The sequence below is a fragment of the Schistocerca americana genome, chromosome X, assembly GCF_021461395.2.
Source record: "Schistocerca americana isolate TAMUIC-IGC-003095 chromosome X, iqSchAmer2.1, whole genome shotgun sequence".
Classification (NCBI taxonomy): domain Eukaryota; kingdom Metazoa; phylum Arthropoda; class Insecta; order Orthoptera; family Acrididae; genus Schistocerca; species Schistocerca americana.
In genome coordinates, this window is record NC_060130.1 from 622879156 (window position 1) to 622896022 (window position 16867).

The 16867-nt window shown below is 40.8% G+C and overlaps 1 protein-coding gene across 3 annotated transcripts in view; it reads left to right on the top strand.

The window, feature by feature from the left end:
• The window catches only part of LOC124555532 (probable cytochrome P450 CYP44), a 260162-nt gene that overhangs the window by 212260 nt on the left and 31035 nt on the right, over nt 1-16867 (top strand). For all 3 annotated transcript variants that reach the window (XM_047129486.1, XM_047129487.1, XM_047129488.1), the window contains exon 9: nt 6872-7031. In XM_047129486.1, the coding sequence (XP_046985442.1) occupies nt 6872-7031 (160 nt within the window). The remainder of the gene's footprint in view (nt 1-6871; nt 7032-16867) is intronic.

Below are 16867 nucleotides of genomic sequence, written 5' to 3' on the forward strand. Positions count from 1 at the left end.
TGATGTCGTAGACCACAAGATTCTTCTCAACAAACTGGAGTCATATGGCTTCAGAGGCACCCCACTAAACTGGTTCAGCTCATACCTGACAAATAGGAAACAAAAAGTTTCAATAAAACATAACAACCAAGGACATATCGAAACATACTACTCTGACTATTGCAATATTACACAAGGTGTGTCCCACGCCTCAATACTTGGACCAGTGCTCTTCCTTGTGTACATAAACGACCTACCGTCAAACATCAATGCCAGCACCAGTACACTCTTCACAGATGATACCAGTATCCTCATAACAAGCAAAAATGTGAACATGAACTCCAAGAGGCCATAAATGGAGATACAGACGAACTTGGTGATTGGTTTGAGGAAAAAAAGCTCATATTTAACACAAAGAAAATCACTTACCTAAACTTCCACCTAAGATCAAATAAAATTATGCCTGATATGAAATTACATGGTTCCCAAAACTCTCCAAATACAGAAACAATATTTGTAGGCCTATCGATTCAGGATAATCTAAAATGGCAAACACACATTAATAAAACTAATAGTAAGCTAAACCAAGCTATGCCCTACGAATCCTTGCATATTGCACAAGCCCGGAAACTGTTCACACAGCCTACTATGCACAATTCCACAGTGTAATGCAGTATGGTATTATATTCTGTGGAGACTCTACACATAGCCCAAACATCCTCCTCACTCAAAAGAGAGCTATAAGAATAATGAACAAGGCAAAGCCGACTGATAGCAGCAAACCTCTCTTCCAAAAGTTGCTCATCCTACCCCTTGGCACCCTGTATCTACTAGAACTATGCAAATTTGTAAAAAGTAGTATTACAAAATTTAATAAAAATGTAAATGTCCATGACTATGGTACTAGACAGAAAATGGAACTCCATGTTAAAGAGATGCGCACCTCTGCCTTTAAAAATTCTCCCTTCAACAAAGGCATTAAAATATACAATAGTCTGCCATCAGCAATTTAAAAAAATTAAGTCCCTGACTGTATTTAATAAAAAATTAAAATCATTCCTGCTTGATCATTGTTTCTACAGTGCAAGTGAATTTCTGCTCCTCATGGGTGGAAAGAAACATGAAACAAATTGAATCAAAGAATTTCATAAAGAGTAAAACATTAATGCAAGTATGTGCAAAAATCTTTCATCTACACTCCTGGAAATGGAAAAAAGAACACATTGACACCGGTGTGTCAGACCCACCATACTTGCTCCGGACACTGCGAGAGGGCTGTAGAAGCAATGATCACACACACGGCACAGCGGACACACCAGGAACCGCGGTGTTGGCCGTCGAATGGCGCTAGCTGTGCAGCATTTGTGCACCGCCGCCGTCAGTGTCAGCCAGTTTGCCGTGGCATACGGAGCTCCATCGCAGTCTTTAACACTGGTAGCATGCCGCGACAGCGTGGACGTGAACCGTATGTGCAGTTGACGGACTTTGAGCGAGGGCGTATAGTGGGCATGCGGGAGGCCGGGTGGACGTACCGCCGAATTGCTCAACACGTGGGGCGTGAGGTCTCCACAGTACATCGATGTCGCCAGTGGTCGGCGGAAGGTGCAAGTGCCCATCGACCTGGGACCGGACCGCAGCGACGCACGGATGCACGCCAAGACCGTAGGATCCTACGCAGTGCCGTAGGGGACCGCACCGCCACTTCCCAGCAAATTAGGGACACTGTTGCTCCTGGGGTATCGGCGAGGACCATTCGCAACCGTCTCCATGAAGCTGGGCTACGGTCCCGCACACCGTTAGGCCGTCTTCCGCTCACGCCCCAACATCGTGCAGCCCGCCTCCAGTGGTGTCGCGACAGGCGTGAATGGAGGGACGAATGGAGACGTGTCGTCTTCAGCGATGAGAGTCGCTTCTGCCTTGGTGCCAATGATGGTCGTATGCGTGTTTGGCGCCGTGCAGGTGAGCGCCACAATTAGGACTGCATACGACCGAGGCACACAGGGCCAACACCCGGCATCATGGTGTGGGGAGCGATCTCCTACACTGGCCGTACACCACTGGTGATCGTCGAGGGGACACTGAATAGTGCACGGTACATCCAAACCGTCATCGAACCCATCGTTCTACCATTCCTAGACCAGCAAGGGAACTTGCTGTTCCAACAGGACAATGCACGTCCGCATGTATCCCGTGCCACCCAACGTGCTCTAGAAGGTGTAAGTCAACTACCCTGGCCAGCAAGATCTCCGGATCTGTCCCCCATTGAGCATGTTTGGGACTGGATGAAGCGTCGTCTCACGCGGTCTGCACGTCCAGCACGAACGCTGGTCCAACTGAGGCGCCAGGTGGAAATGGCATGGCAAGGCGTTCCACAGGACTACATCCAGCATCTCTACGATCGTCTCCATGGGAGAATAGCAGCCTGCATTGCTGCGAAAGGTGGATATACACTGTACTAGTGCCGACATTGTGCATGCTCTGTTGCCTGTGTCTATGTGCCTGTGGTTCAGTCACTTTGATCATGTGATGTATCTGACCCCAGGAATGTGTCAATAAAGTTTCCCCTTCCTGGGACAATGAATTCACGGTGTTCTTATTTCAATTTCCAGGAGTGTATATCATTTGCTACTAAGCAAATTAAGTGCAGAAAGAATATCCAACCAGGTACTGTTGTGTATATGTGTTAGAGGAATATAGCACTAAAATACAAATGTGCAACTGAGTATGTAATTTGTGTGTCCATAAATTCATGTGCCCATAACTTCTCAGAAAATATGTATGTAAGCTCATGTTTGTGTAAACTTTTGGCATATAACTTCATGCCAGCAAATTATCACAATGTCCAACATCAAATGTATGTTTGTGCATCACCATGTGCATGTCATGTACAGTATTGATTCAGAGGACAATAAATAAATAAATTTGACCAATTCTGGGTCCTCATTGATTACTCATTTACATTAGCAAGACCATTCAGAAAGTGGCTTGTCCAGTAACTTAAACATTTTGCACAAGGAGGGAAATGGACAGCCCTCAATGTGTTAGAAGAGAGGGAAATAATATGCAGCATCACACACTTAATAGCCAGATTGAGCTGCAACATCACAGATGTCTTGTCTAATTTTTATCATCTGCAAGAGCTTGATTCCATTAGCCCTGTGCTCCACCTGTGTTTCTGTTCTGTTTCACCCATTGTATGCATATTGGTATCTTGTTCGTGATGTCATCGCACCTACAGTGATAATAAAAGGGAGGGGGCGGGGAGCGAGGGGTTTTTTTTTTTTTTGTCTACATAGCAGCTTATGCATAAGACATTGGACAAGTCAAGTTATAAAAATACAGGCTGAAAGTCATTTCAAGGCATACATATTTAAGGTTACAATAATACACTTTACACTTAAGTATTTATATAACACATTTCATAAATTTAAATATTCTTCAATGGAGTAAAAGCAGTGATGCTGTAAATATGACTTTAGAGATTTTCCAAATGTATTGACCTCAGTGATAGTTTTTATGTTTTCAGGAAGTTTGTTATAAAGCTTAACTCCCATGTGAAAAGTACCTTTTTGGCACAGTGCTGTAAGTTTCTGTGCTGTAAGTTTCTGTTTTGTCTGGTAAAGTGCTCATGTATATCACAGTTTTTTTTGCAGTCTCCGGTCCTTGCCTATTACATTTAATTTGAAGAACAAAAGGGTTTCTATAATGTATACACACTGGTAATGGAGGAATACCAGATTTCTTAAACAGGGGTTTACAAGAGACCCTAGGCTTGCACCCAAACAAGATTCTAATGGCCCTTTTTTGTAGTTTAAAAGTGCTATTAGCTGTTTTATAGTTTCCCCAGAAGGTGACCCCATATCTAAGACGAGAATGAAAGTAAGCATGATATGCATTCAATACTGTTTTCTCACTACAGCATGATTTTAATGAACAAAGAAGGTAACATGTTTTGCTCAGTTCTGCATTGAGATATTCAATATGCTTATTCCATCTAATGTTACTCTGCAGCCAAAGTCCTAAGAATTTGGTTTCAGTATTTTTCTGGGCTTCCTTCTTTGTTCTTGCAACTGAGATCATGTATGCTTTATTATGCAATATGTAATGTTTTATACTGATGTGGCTAATGATTATTGCTTGGTTGTAATGGAGGGCACCAACTTTTCCTCGTTGCATGTATGTGTGCATGATGTCATTAACCTGCTGCTCATCCCACCTTGCAGAGGTGCTCTCAGTAATGCAAGCACTAGTGCTCTAAGTACCAGTACTTTGCTAGGTGGTCAGTGTGGCTGGTATACTGTTGCTGTTCACAGGGCCTGTCACTGTTTGTAAGTATGCGAACTGTTGGTTTGGTACAGGCTATTTTCCAGGGTCCCTCTATTCCATATTTATTATTATTATTATTATTATTGTTATTAGTTTCTACCCCACTTTTATGGAAGATTAAGTATATACACCATGTGTTTCCTTTTCTAATTGACTATCTGCATTTGGGGGTTATGCCGATTCACTTGTGAAGGTTGGGTCTCCCTTGTTTCCTACATCAGTGTCTCTAATGACATAAAGTGTAATTAGTATGTTTAGTAATTGTCATTATTAGAGTTATGTGATTGTAGTGTTATGACATGGGTCCGCTGGAGCAAATGGATAGTCATTCAGATGTTTCCTGTTTAGTTATACACTTCAGGATGTGGCTATAGCTCGTGTAACCAGTTGCATTTCATTAAAGATTATCATACAGCTGTATGTGGTGCTCTTTTTGCAAAATGTGTATAAATGACCTAATGGATAACATCAGTATATCATCCATGAGCTTGTTTGCAAATGGTGCTATTGTACACTGAGACGCACAATACTAGAAAATTGTATCAAAATCCAGGAAGATCTGCAGAGGATTGAAGCTTGGTGTGGTGATTGACAGTTGTCCCTCAACATTAACAAATGTAATGTATTTTACATAAATAACTGGAATGTCCTTTTATTGTTTGATTACACAATTGCTGAACAATCACTGAACATAGTCATAACCATTAAATATCTGGGAGTTTTTCAACAGAGCTTTAAAGTGGAACAGCCACAGGAAACTAATAACAGTAAAGACAAATGCCATGCTGAGATTTATTAGAAGAATTCACAACTTGTGTAGTCCACCCATGAAGGAGGTAATCTACAAGACCCTCATTTTACTTATATAGTCTGTCTGTAAACTGGAGAGTGATCACTGCTTGTGGTGTGGGAAATGAACATTTCCAGAAGAACACTACAGCTGCCACGCGGGATGACAGAGAATCAATTTCCCCTCTAGCAGCATAGTGCTGCATGCCTTGATTTACATAGATTATGCTCATATGCATTTCTTGCATTAGTTATATTAGTTATGAATTCCAGTATGCTGTTCATGCAATTAGTAAAAAATAAAATCTCCCTGGCCATATATGTGCAATGCATCACAATTGATTTAAAAGGCGTTCCACAGAAACGACCTTGTGAAACTACTTGTAGTTGCTGATTGTGGCATAGTGGGGTAGATAGAATAGGGACTCGCCAGCTTACTGTGCAGTCTGCAGACAGACTATACTTAACTGACAGATTAAAACTGTGTACCGGACCAAGACTCGAACTCGGACCTTTGCCTTTCACGGGCAAGTGCTCTACCAACTGAGCTACCTAAGCAAGACTCACGACCCGTCCTCACAGCTTCAATTCTGTCAGTACCTCATCTCCTACCTTCCAGACTTCACAGAAGCTCTTCTGCCAACCAGAAGAGGACAGGTCGTGAGTCAATCTTGGATAGCTCAGCTGGTAGAGCACTTGCCCGCAAAAGGCAAAGGTCCAAGTTCGAGTCTCGGTCCGGCACACAGTTTTAATCTGTCAGGAAGTTTCATATCAGCGCACACTCCGCTGCAGAGTGCAAATCTCATTCTGGAGACTATACTTAAGTTCCTCCACAATCTGAGATCCTTATCAGGCAGGACTGATATAGGAAATACAGAAGAGCCAAAGAAGAGCAGCATCTTGCAATATGGTTTTGTTTAGTAAACGCAAAAGAGATGCAAGAGTTTAGCCAACACTAGTGGTGGGTGACTGAGGAGAGCACTGTGTATTGTGGTGTGATTTAGTTCAAAATCCTAAGGTTTTACATTCCTGAAAAGAGTCAACCTATATATTGCTTCCTGCTACGTATAGCTCACGAGAAGATCATGAAGGTAAAATGAGAAACATTTGAGCTCATGTGGTGACTCACAAACAGTTTAAATACATCCCATGTACCATTTGCAACTGGAGTAGGTGTTGATGGTTCATGAAATACCCTTTGCTATACACTGTATGTTCTAGCCACAAAAACACACAAGCTCTGACAGACACAACACTTTATACTATATAAAAATAATTTGTTACAAGAAGACACTTGCCACTAAGTGGCTACAGATTTAGGCAACAGTATTTTGCAGAAAGAACATCATCTTCCTTCCAATGATTCCAATGCATTTTTGTGAGAAACTTCAGATTTATTGAACAAGTGGGATACAACAAAGTCACAGACAACTCAGCTGAGAGTCCTAATGTTTTGCTGAGATTTTTATGGGAAAACGTACATGAAGTATTTAGAAACCTAACTGGATAGTTGTTGACTGTAGAGATCTTAGTGTGTTCATTTCACCAGATGAAGAAATAGTGGTTTGCACAAGAAGCTTAGATAAATAGTTTTTCAGAGAGTATTCTTGTCTTCTTTTATGAGAAGAAAACATTTACCCGTCTATCTTGCTCGGTTTAAAACACTTAGCAAGGATAATGAAGAATGTGATATGCTTAGAAACTGTAATTCAAACACAAATGTTCAGATTTAGTTTTTTATTTGATATGGTCTATGATTAATACTTTGATTTTTCAGACACATGTAGATCTTACTCCAAATGTACATTTCCTGTCTGAGAAGTATTTTAAGGATGCAAGAATATATCTCCCAGATCGATGGCTCAGAGGAAATGGAAATACAAGTTATCATCCTTACCTGCTGACTCCTTTTGGACATGGTACAAGAACTTGTGCAGGTGAAGTATTTTTTCTTAAAATCTATTCTGTTTATCCAAAATCAGCTCATTAGTTGAGATTATGGACATGGTACTTTGTAAAATTTATAATTACTTCAGTACTGTGTCCTGTCAGATGTTTGCCACAAATGGATCTTTCTAACCATTTTAGTTCTTATAATAATGAACATATGAGAATCTGAAGTCAAATGCATATGAAAGTACTAAATATATGGATGGTGAAACTTTTTTATATTTGAAAACCTGTCGTGGAAAGTGAATAGTATTGAAAGGTTTGCGCAATACTGAACAGTTGGGATCAGTAATATAAGGGAAGTATATTCTAAAAATTCTATTTCTACCAAGATAACAGGAAATATTTTTCACTAGAAATATTAAAGGTCTAGTGCTGGAGAATGCTATTTTGTGTAACAGCCAGAGATCACAACATAGTCATGCAGCGTTTGTGATAGCAATTCTGTGTTGAGACTGCAAGAGATTCTTCAGATGCCTAATTTGAAAGGATTTCTTCCTTCATTAAAGGCAGAATCTTTCTATTACGATTTGTGAAAGTTGTCTACCTATTTAGTCTAGACAACTGTGATGAGTTTGTATTAACCTAGTACCAAAACATGGCACCAAGTTGACTGCTGTGTTTAATATCCTTGACAGATGGATCATCATCAATAGTTTCATATGCTCACAGCCAAAGAGATACTGTGAAGAAGTTCAATGTGTAGCCCAATGTTTTCGTGTACAGTCTGATGATCGGGAATTATATGCCATCACTTCCCACCTCCCTTGGTGCCCAAATTACAGAGATGAACATTTCTTTCATTACCAAAATATACGCTAGTGATGCCCAGTTCCTCTATTAATGCACAAGTGATTTTTCCTACACACACATCTAATGTGATAAAATCACAAGGCTTATTCAGAGTTTGGCAGATCACCAAACTTAAGTGACCCATACGTAAATTGAATTCTGCTCTTTGCATAGTGCTAATAGTGCATGTCAAGTTAAAAGTGTGTCAGATTAAGACTTTAATCTACATACCTGTCTTTCGTAGGTGCAGTACTACAAACCGTTCTTCTGAAAACACTTCATGGATCCACACTGAACTTAAACCTGCCAAATGATTCTCCTCATTTCTTCTGAATTCTATAGAGGTTCTCCCACAATTCTTAGACATTAGTAACTCTGCGAAAATTGTTATGTTAGGAACTTTGGCTGCTGAACAATTGTGAAATAGTTGTTACTGAGATCAAATTCTTCTATTCTTTGCAAAGTAACCAATACAGCTTACACTCCTCAAATGGTAGAAGAATTTTCTCTCAAAAATAACACTGGGAATGTGGAGAAGCCAAACTCCCCAACATACACATTCTTCTGGAGTTGCTAGGCTCACAGCATCAGGAGAGAGCTTCTACTGAGGAATGGATGAAGCTAGTGGTAGGATGAGGCTTTGAGCCAGTCCATGAAGTGTACCTGCAGTTTCCTCACAATGGAAGTACCCATGTTTAACACATGGTTCAGCTCAATGTTTTAATTTATGACAGACTCAGACTCATATTATAGATTTAATGGAAAAGAGGGAAGTTACAGTTTCATGTCCCATCAATGGTGAGGTCATTAGAGGCAGAATACGTGTTAAAATTTCTGAAAGGATGAAAAGGAAACTATCTGTGTCCTTTTTGAAGGGATCATCCCCTCATTTGACTTAAGTGATTTAGGGAAACTATGGAAAACCAAAATTTGAATGAGCAGGTGGTAATTTGAAACCCAGTTGTTCTAAATGTGAGTCCAAAGTCTTAACCCCTAAGGCACCATGCTCAGTGATTAGTTAGTATGCAATAGTGTATTAACTTGCAACTGTTCTCTAGAGAGGGGGGGGGGGGAGGGAAGGGGGGGAAAAGGCCTCATTCTGATGAGAAGCCTTCTGCACATTCTCCCATTTCTGCCTTGTAAACATACTAAATGCCTATGGAATAGGGGGTCAAGTATGTAACTGAAGTAGCATGACTCATGACCCACCTTCATAGCTTCAATTCAGAAAGTACTTTTTTCCTACTTTCTCAACTTCAGAGAAGCTCTCTTTTATTCCTGGACTAGCATTCCTGGAAGAAAAGATTTTGCCAAGGACTAACTTAGCCACAGTGTAGGTGTTATTTCCAGAATGAATCTTTCACTCTGTAGAAAAATATGCACTGTTCTGAAACATCCTGACAGTGTAGACTTAGTGTCTTCTTAAATTACCTTCCAGTGGTAACATGCATTAGCAGCAAGAGTATTCAGAGCACCATGAATAACAAAATAAAGGGCAACTGAAGAACCAAAGAAACTGGTACACCTGCCAAATGTTGTGCAGCCGCCCCCCCCCCCTCCCCCCCAGCACACAGAAGTGCCACAAGACGATGTGCATGGACTTGACTAATGTCTGAAGCAGTACAGGAGGAAATTGACGCCATGAATCCTGTGGAGATCTCTTCTGAACAGAGAGAGAACCAGAGAAATTGACTAAGTTTGTACAAATGCTACCACCACTAAGTCTGACACAGTCAAAGTGGTGAAGTAGTAGTGAAGCAGAGTATACCAAAGCTTCCCGGCATGGCACCATTACGTTAATGAAGTCTGGTCCCTCAGTGACATGGAGAGTGGAGAGGCATCCACATTGTAGCAAGTGATGTCATGGCGAAGTCTTTCTGTCACTGTTCACTGCACTGGAATTGACTTCTGGAGTTGGAGAGTGAGCCTAAATAATTGCCTCATGGAGTGATACCCATGTGTAATTGGCTCCAATTGATTTCCATGGAAGTAGGAAACTGTTTTGCCTGCACACACCGATTGTAACTGCGTGTGTGTCCAGGTGTGCTGGTGGTACAGCTCTCTGTTGGTCTGGTGGTGCAGCTCACCAGCTTGAGTTTCTTGTAGCCTCTGGTCTGCTGGCGTGCAGGCATTGGTGCTGCTGCCTGATGTATGTTTGCTGGTAGCTGTTTGTGTCACCACAGCACTTTGCATTTTCCATTTCTGTATTCTTTGACATGGTAAGACATGTAATGTCTTTGTAAATTGAACTTTTTGTGTAAAAGTCCTTTGTTGTTCTTGCACTGTGGACTGAAAGGTGAAGACATTGTCAGTCATTGTCAGTATTACACAATGCCAACTCACCATTGCTGCTATTAGATGGCACTGCTGACAGAACTGTGAACTGTGACCCTCCTCCCCCCCTCACCCCCCCCCCCTATTTCACAGTTGGTTCTTCTCCCATGTTGTCACACTCATATGGTGTACATGCATTTCCCTCAATCCCAGCCATGCTGCAACTACTCTGCTCATGATCAGAGCCCGAGCAGGCACTTGAATTCAGCAAGTTGTTCAGCTCTGCAGTAGATGATACAAAGTGGAGTGCAATGTCCATTGTGAGTCCCTCATATGGGCCACTACTGTATATTATGGCATCACCTTACAAATTGGTGTTGTGGATAATATGATAAAATCAAACAAAAATAAGAGTACCCAATCCAACAACTATAAGATAATTGTATGTAATAGGTCAATGTAAATCAGCACTGTCACACAAAATGATGTAGCAGATACAATTAAAAGACTAGGAGACTCCACCTCCACAGGTATTGATGGTGACCATTCAACAATCTTAAAGAAGAGGGCTCCAAATGTAACTGAACCAGTTACACTCATATGTGACTGCTCACTGTTTTTATTGTTGTTGTTGCCGTCGTATTCTTCAGCCCTAAGACTGGTTTCATGCAGCTCTCCATGTCATAGGGTTTGTCTGTAAAGTAATCATACTTGGTCTGGTATAAGGAATTTATTGATCCAGTTGGTATATACTATCTAAATTCTTCAAACTAGTCTCCTTGGGCATAGATACACTGCTGCCAACGTTGCAAAGGTTCCCTGGATGTCAGCTGCGGTAACCTCTTTCAGAGACTCCCTGACAGCTTGTTGGATGGTGGGAATATCATCAAAATGGTGACCTTTCAGGCATCTCTTGAGCTTTGGGGAAAAAGTCTAGTGGGCTCATATTGAGGCTGTATGGTGGCTGCAGTGAGGTTCTAACCCCTATCTGGGCCAAGTAGTTGGTCTTAAAGAAAGTGGTGTGGGTTGGAGCATTGTCGTGGTGGAGTTCTGGGGGTTGGCATTCTCCAGTTGTTTCTGTTTGAAGGCTATGTACAGGTATTAAAGGTCTTCTTGGCAGAAAATGGCATTGGCGGTTTGTCCTGGAGGTACAAATTCCTTGTGGATCACCTGATGCTTGTCAAAAAAAGACAATGAACATTGTCTTGACCTTGGACTTCAACATTCTTGGGGCTTCAAAAAATCGAGGTGTAACACTCCGAGCTTTGGCACTTGGTTTTGGGGTCATACTGTAACACCATTATACATCACCTGTTATTATGTTGTCTAAATAGTCGGGTTCACTTTTTAACTGCTCCAACATCTTACAGAAAATGTCACCTCATCATTGTTTTTGCTCAGCTCTCAACATATTTGGCACCAGTTTCACACAAACCTTCAACATTTTCATCCAGACCACTTGTTGCAGAGCATCCAGATTGCTCCATGTCTTCAGTGGTCTCCCGTCTGTTCTTGAACTCACTGAACCACCATAAAACCTGGGTCTTGACAGGGTGTCATATTTGCAAGCCTCCTTAACCATGGCAAGCATCTCAGAAGCAGTTTTTCCCAGGTGAAAGCAGAATTTAATTGTGTAATGCTGCTTCAGAGAAAGCTCCATTTTTCACATTTTCTGCCATGACAAAAATTCAAAAACAGCTTCTTGTGCCACGTGTGATCCTCACTGTGTCAGTGTTTGGATGCGACTGCCACCTGATGTGTTGCGTAACTTAGATCTTCCACCACAAATCCCCCCACCAGGGAGTATGCTGCTGGCAACTGGAGTACTGTTCAGTGGCCAGTTTCTTTACTTTATGGACAAACCCTGTAGTATAACTTGCACAAGCCTTTTTATCTCTGCATAACTGCTGCAGCCTACATCCATTTGCACTCACTTACCAAACTGACAGTTTCTTGATGCCTCAAAATGTGTCCTCCTTTTTGTCAAGATCATTTCAACCTCATCGTCGTCTGCTGAGCTAGCAAGCGTATGAACTTGTACTACTATGGTGGATGTTGCATTCATGTCTATGTACTACTATGGTGGATGTTGCATTCATGTCTATGTCAGCTGCTATAATGGATTCACGACACTGCTCGTAGCAACTTTATCACATTCCTCTTTTCTTATTCATCATTAGACCTACTTCTGTATTACACCTATCTGATTCTGTGTTGACAGCCCTACCTTGACCAGCTATACCTAATTTCAGCCTATCCATTTTCTTTTTAAAATTATCTCACCTACCTACCCAAACATTCGACACTCTGATCCAGATGTCACTTTTGTTTCTTCTGATGAAAATATCTTCTTGAATAGTCCCCATCTGGAGATCCAGATGATAACTATTTTCCTCCTGGTTATTTCACCCAGGAGGATATCACCATTAAGACATACAGAACAGCTGTGAGTCCTCGGGAAATGTAATGGCTTTAGTTGCCCCTTGCTTTCAGACTTTCGCAGTACCATCATAGCAAAGCTGTGTTGGCTGATGTTATAAGACCAGATCAGTCAATCATTCAGACTGGTGCCCCTGCAACTGCTAAAAACACTGCAGCCCCTCTGCAGCAGTCATATGTTTGTCTGGCCTCTCCACAGTTACTCTTCATGAAAGTAGCAAGTTTGGACTGAGCAAAGGTTGGAAATTTGTATGGGCACTGATAACCATGTAGTTGAGTGCCCCACAAACCACACATCATCATCATCATCATCATCATCATCATCCACAATTACTCCTCTGATATGATTGCACCTAAAGTGTGGCTGTCTGTATCACAGAGGCACTCAAGCCACTGAATTTGGCAGGGCCCATGGTTAATGGGGGTGGAAGGGGCACTTTTTGTGATGTACTGAAAATGTCTAAGGTAATTCAAATTCATAAAAAAGATGGAAGAGATAATGTAAACAACTACAAGCCCATTACAGTTTCCTTTTGCATTTCAAAAATATTTCTTAAAAATGTCTGTGACAGACTTACAGAATTTATAAATAAAAAGAAAATCCTATGTAATGAACAACAAAGGGTTCAGTAATAAGTGGTCAACAACAATAGCCACTTATGAATGTAGTAAATGAATACTGAGTCTGACAGACATGAAACACAAAACAAAAGGAGTATTTGTTGATCTACTGAAAACTTATGATAGGATGTACCTTAAGATTCAGCTGTCAAAACTTGAACAGTATGGTATTCAAGTTCTGTCCCACAGTTGGATAAGCTTCGTCCTGAGTAGTCATAAACAAGCAGTAAGCATGTAGCACAGTAATGTCTACCTTAAAACTATTTCTGAACACTTATCAGATTTGAATCTAATTAAGTATGGTATACCTCAGTGACCAGTAATGGGACCACATCTGTTCCTTTTGTACATTAACAATGTACATTTAAATATGAGTGCTCCTGAAAGTATTATGCAGGGAGCTTCTGCGATGATGTTATAAGCTTTCAGGGATAATGGACAAGAGTAAATATACCAATTTGAGGTGGGGACCTTGGTCCAGAGATGACTGACTTGAAAGTTATAAGTGAAAATCATTCTGATACCTCTGACTGTGGTATACATGTACCAGTACTGTTGTCACTAAAACTGTAGGGTAGCAATGCTGAGGAGCACTTACATGTAGAGGTTGAGATAGTATCTCAGCTAATCCAATGCAAATGGCATATTGTGTGCCGGCTGCGGTGGCCATGCGGTTCTAGGCGCTACAGTCCGGAACCGCGGGACTGCTACGGTCGCAGGTTCGAATCCTGCCTCGGGCATGGATGTGTGTGATGTCCTTAGGTTAGTTAGGTTTAAGTAGTTCTAAGTTCTAGGGGACTGATGACCTAAGATATTAAGTCCCATAGTGCTCAGAGCCATTTGAACCATGGCATATTGTGTACTGAGATGACCAGTCCTGGTGTACAATATCTGTACTGTAGTAGACTGAAGTCTGTGTTTAGAGGTTGAAGTACTAACACTGATCATCACTAACCAAATCGAATAGCACCAGGTGATGGAATTTACAGGTATGATTTTCATGTATGGGTAAGCAAATGGAAGTACCAGAGAAGTGGAAAGATCGTACAGGACCAAATATTCACATAGAAGACATCTGGCTCACACCACAACTTCTAGACTGTTCCAAAAATTATGTGGAACAGGGCAATTGGTATCACAGTAAAACAGCCAAGGAAGACAGTTAATTACACAGACTCCCAATTTGCTTGCACAAGAGGATGAGACACTTTCAATCATCACCCGACCAGTTGCATGTAAAATGAATGTTTTGCAGAGTACTGTGCGTTGAGTGTTACAGTAAGTGTAGCTACCTCCCACAGAAAGTGCATACTTAGACTCCTGCTGACTTTATATCTCATGTCAAGTTCAGACAATATTTCTTGCATCACCTCACAGTCTATCCTCACTTTCTTGCATTTGTGCTTTTCACAGATGAATCCTGTTTCACCCCAAAGATGGAATGCTAAATAGTCGCAATAGTTGTGTCAGGGTGAGAATCTCAATGCTATAGTTGTGAAAAGCCACCAGCACAGATTATCAGTCAATGTGCGGACAGGCACAGTCAGTGATTATGCACTGGGCCTGTTTCTTTTTTTCTCCCTGCTTAAGTGCACCAGTATACAAAGAGACATACTACCCAGGCTACTGGAACTGTCCCACTTGTTCTTCGTCACCAGATGTGGTTCCAACATGATGCAAGCCCACCTCACCTTAAACTGAGGGTTTATAAACACCTGGATCAGACATTGCCTGAAAAGTGTGCAGGTAGAGGAGGTCCTGTTTCATGGCCAGCACATTCGCCTGGAGCTCATCCCCCTTGATTTCTTCTTGTGGGGCCATGTGAAAAGCCTTTTATGCAAGACACCTGTCGAGAATGAAGAGGATCTACTGACAAGAATTCTCATTGCCTATGACACTGTTCGAACAACACCAGGGATATTAAAATGGGTATCACAGAACTTTGATGATGCCATGCCTGAATTGATGCTTGGGGATGTCATTTGGAACAACTGTTGTAAAAGTAGTACCTTGTGAAACTTGTGCAGCAAATGAAATTCATTATTACTATATTGTAGACTTAGGATTTTTGGTCCCTTTGCTATCAAGTTACAAGGGCCATTACTTGTCCGTCAACAGGAGAAATTACCTGAAGGTATCTGTGAGTATTCAGTGAGAATTCTGTAAGTCATGATAAGCATTTGGAAGTTGGGCCCCTCAGTTTGAGTGCTGTGCAAGGCTAAGGCATAAATTAAGCAGATCTTTTCTTATACCTTTCTTCTTGGTCATTTCAGGGCTATGGTACCTTACCTCAAACTGATACATTTAGCCTTCTCCATCAGCCCTCAAAGTTTGTAACATTGTCACAGAATTACCCTGTATTTGTAGATGACATCAAAATTCCATTAAAAGGGGACAGTAAGCATGAATCACAACAATCAGTAAATAACATCACAAAACAAACTGACAACTAGGCACAGAATAATCAGCTTATGATACACAGTAAAACAACAATCTCATTAAAATATTTCATTGCATTTAGAATATTTGCTACATCTGAAAGTGGAGTAGCTCCATGGAAGAAAGGTGTTTGAAAAAAGTGGGGCGTCAGGTTGTGCATTGCTAAATGTTGATAGAAGCAGCTGTCAGAGGACTGGCACAGGTGTAATTACATTTATCACTTTACATGGTCAGACACCACAGGTTTGCTTCTCTCCTCTATTAGGAGAATGATAAAATAGTTTTGTGAGAGCATGTGGTATATAATTAACCAAGAATTAAGTTGGACCTTTTCTGTAAAGGCTTTGAAAGGGATCAAAAAGCATTGTGGAGTGTAGTGATTTTACAAAATGCTTACAGTGAATAGATTTGAAAAAGTAGAAGGGGGCACACCATTGTGTTGGATGAAACTGTTACCTGAGACTGGTATCCAGAGAGTTTTGCTCAAAGTGTAAAATACCACCTTAAGCTCTCTGTAAAGGATGATAGTTCAGCATGAAACCTTAATGCAGCATTTAAAATAGGTTGAGTGAGTTGGCATTTTCAATAAATAAGAAAGTAATAAAAATGAGGGGGATGATAGAGGTAACATAAGCAAAATTACAAGATGCAATGCAGAATGGCTGCATAGAGCACAAATACCATTGAAAATAATTGACCTCTTATAAATTAAGATAATTTCATCCCATTGTTAGCTATCCATCACACAAACTTATTCTCGTCAACATGAATAATAATTTGTGTAAATAAAATTGAAAAGAGAGGTCGCAAGAAATTTGTTGGAGAAAAGGGGGGGGGGGGGGTAAAGAAGGATGGAATTTCCTGTCTAAGTAAGTAATGGTTGCATCTTTTGTATATTTTCTTTCACATTAAGGTTAAGTGAATCTGTAACCAACACATGGGCACTCGGGGACGTTTTAAATGATAATTCTTAATGCTGGAGTTAAACTTAAAACACATTGCAGAGCTTGTTATATTCATCCACTTTTTGCTGCTAGTAATAACACATTTCAGAGTTTGTTATATTCATCCGCTGTTTGCTGCTAGTAATTTATGGAGATAGGTGAAGATCATATGAACATATTTTGGTTGTGGGGTTTTATTAACAATAGTTCGTTTTGGTCTGCTAATGGGAAGAGGTCTACATGGTAACTGCTTCTGCTGTCATTCTATTTTTTAGCTGTGCATTGACATATAATTGTCTTTTCAGTATCTTTTA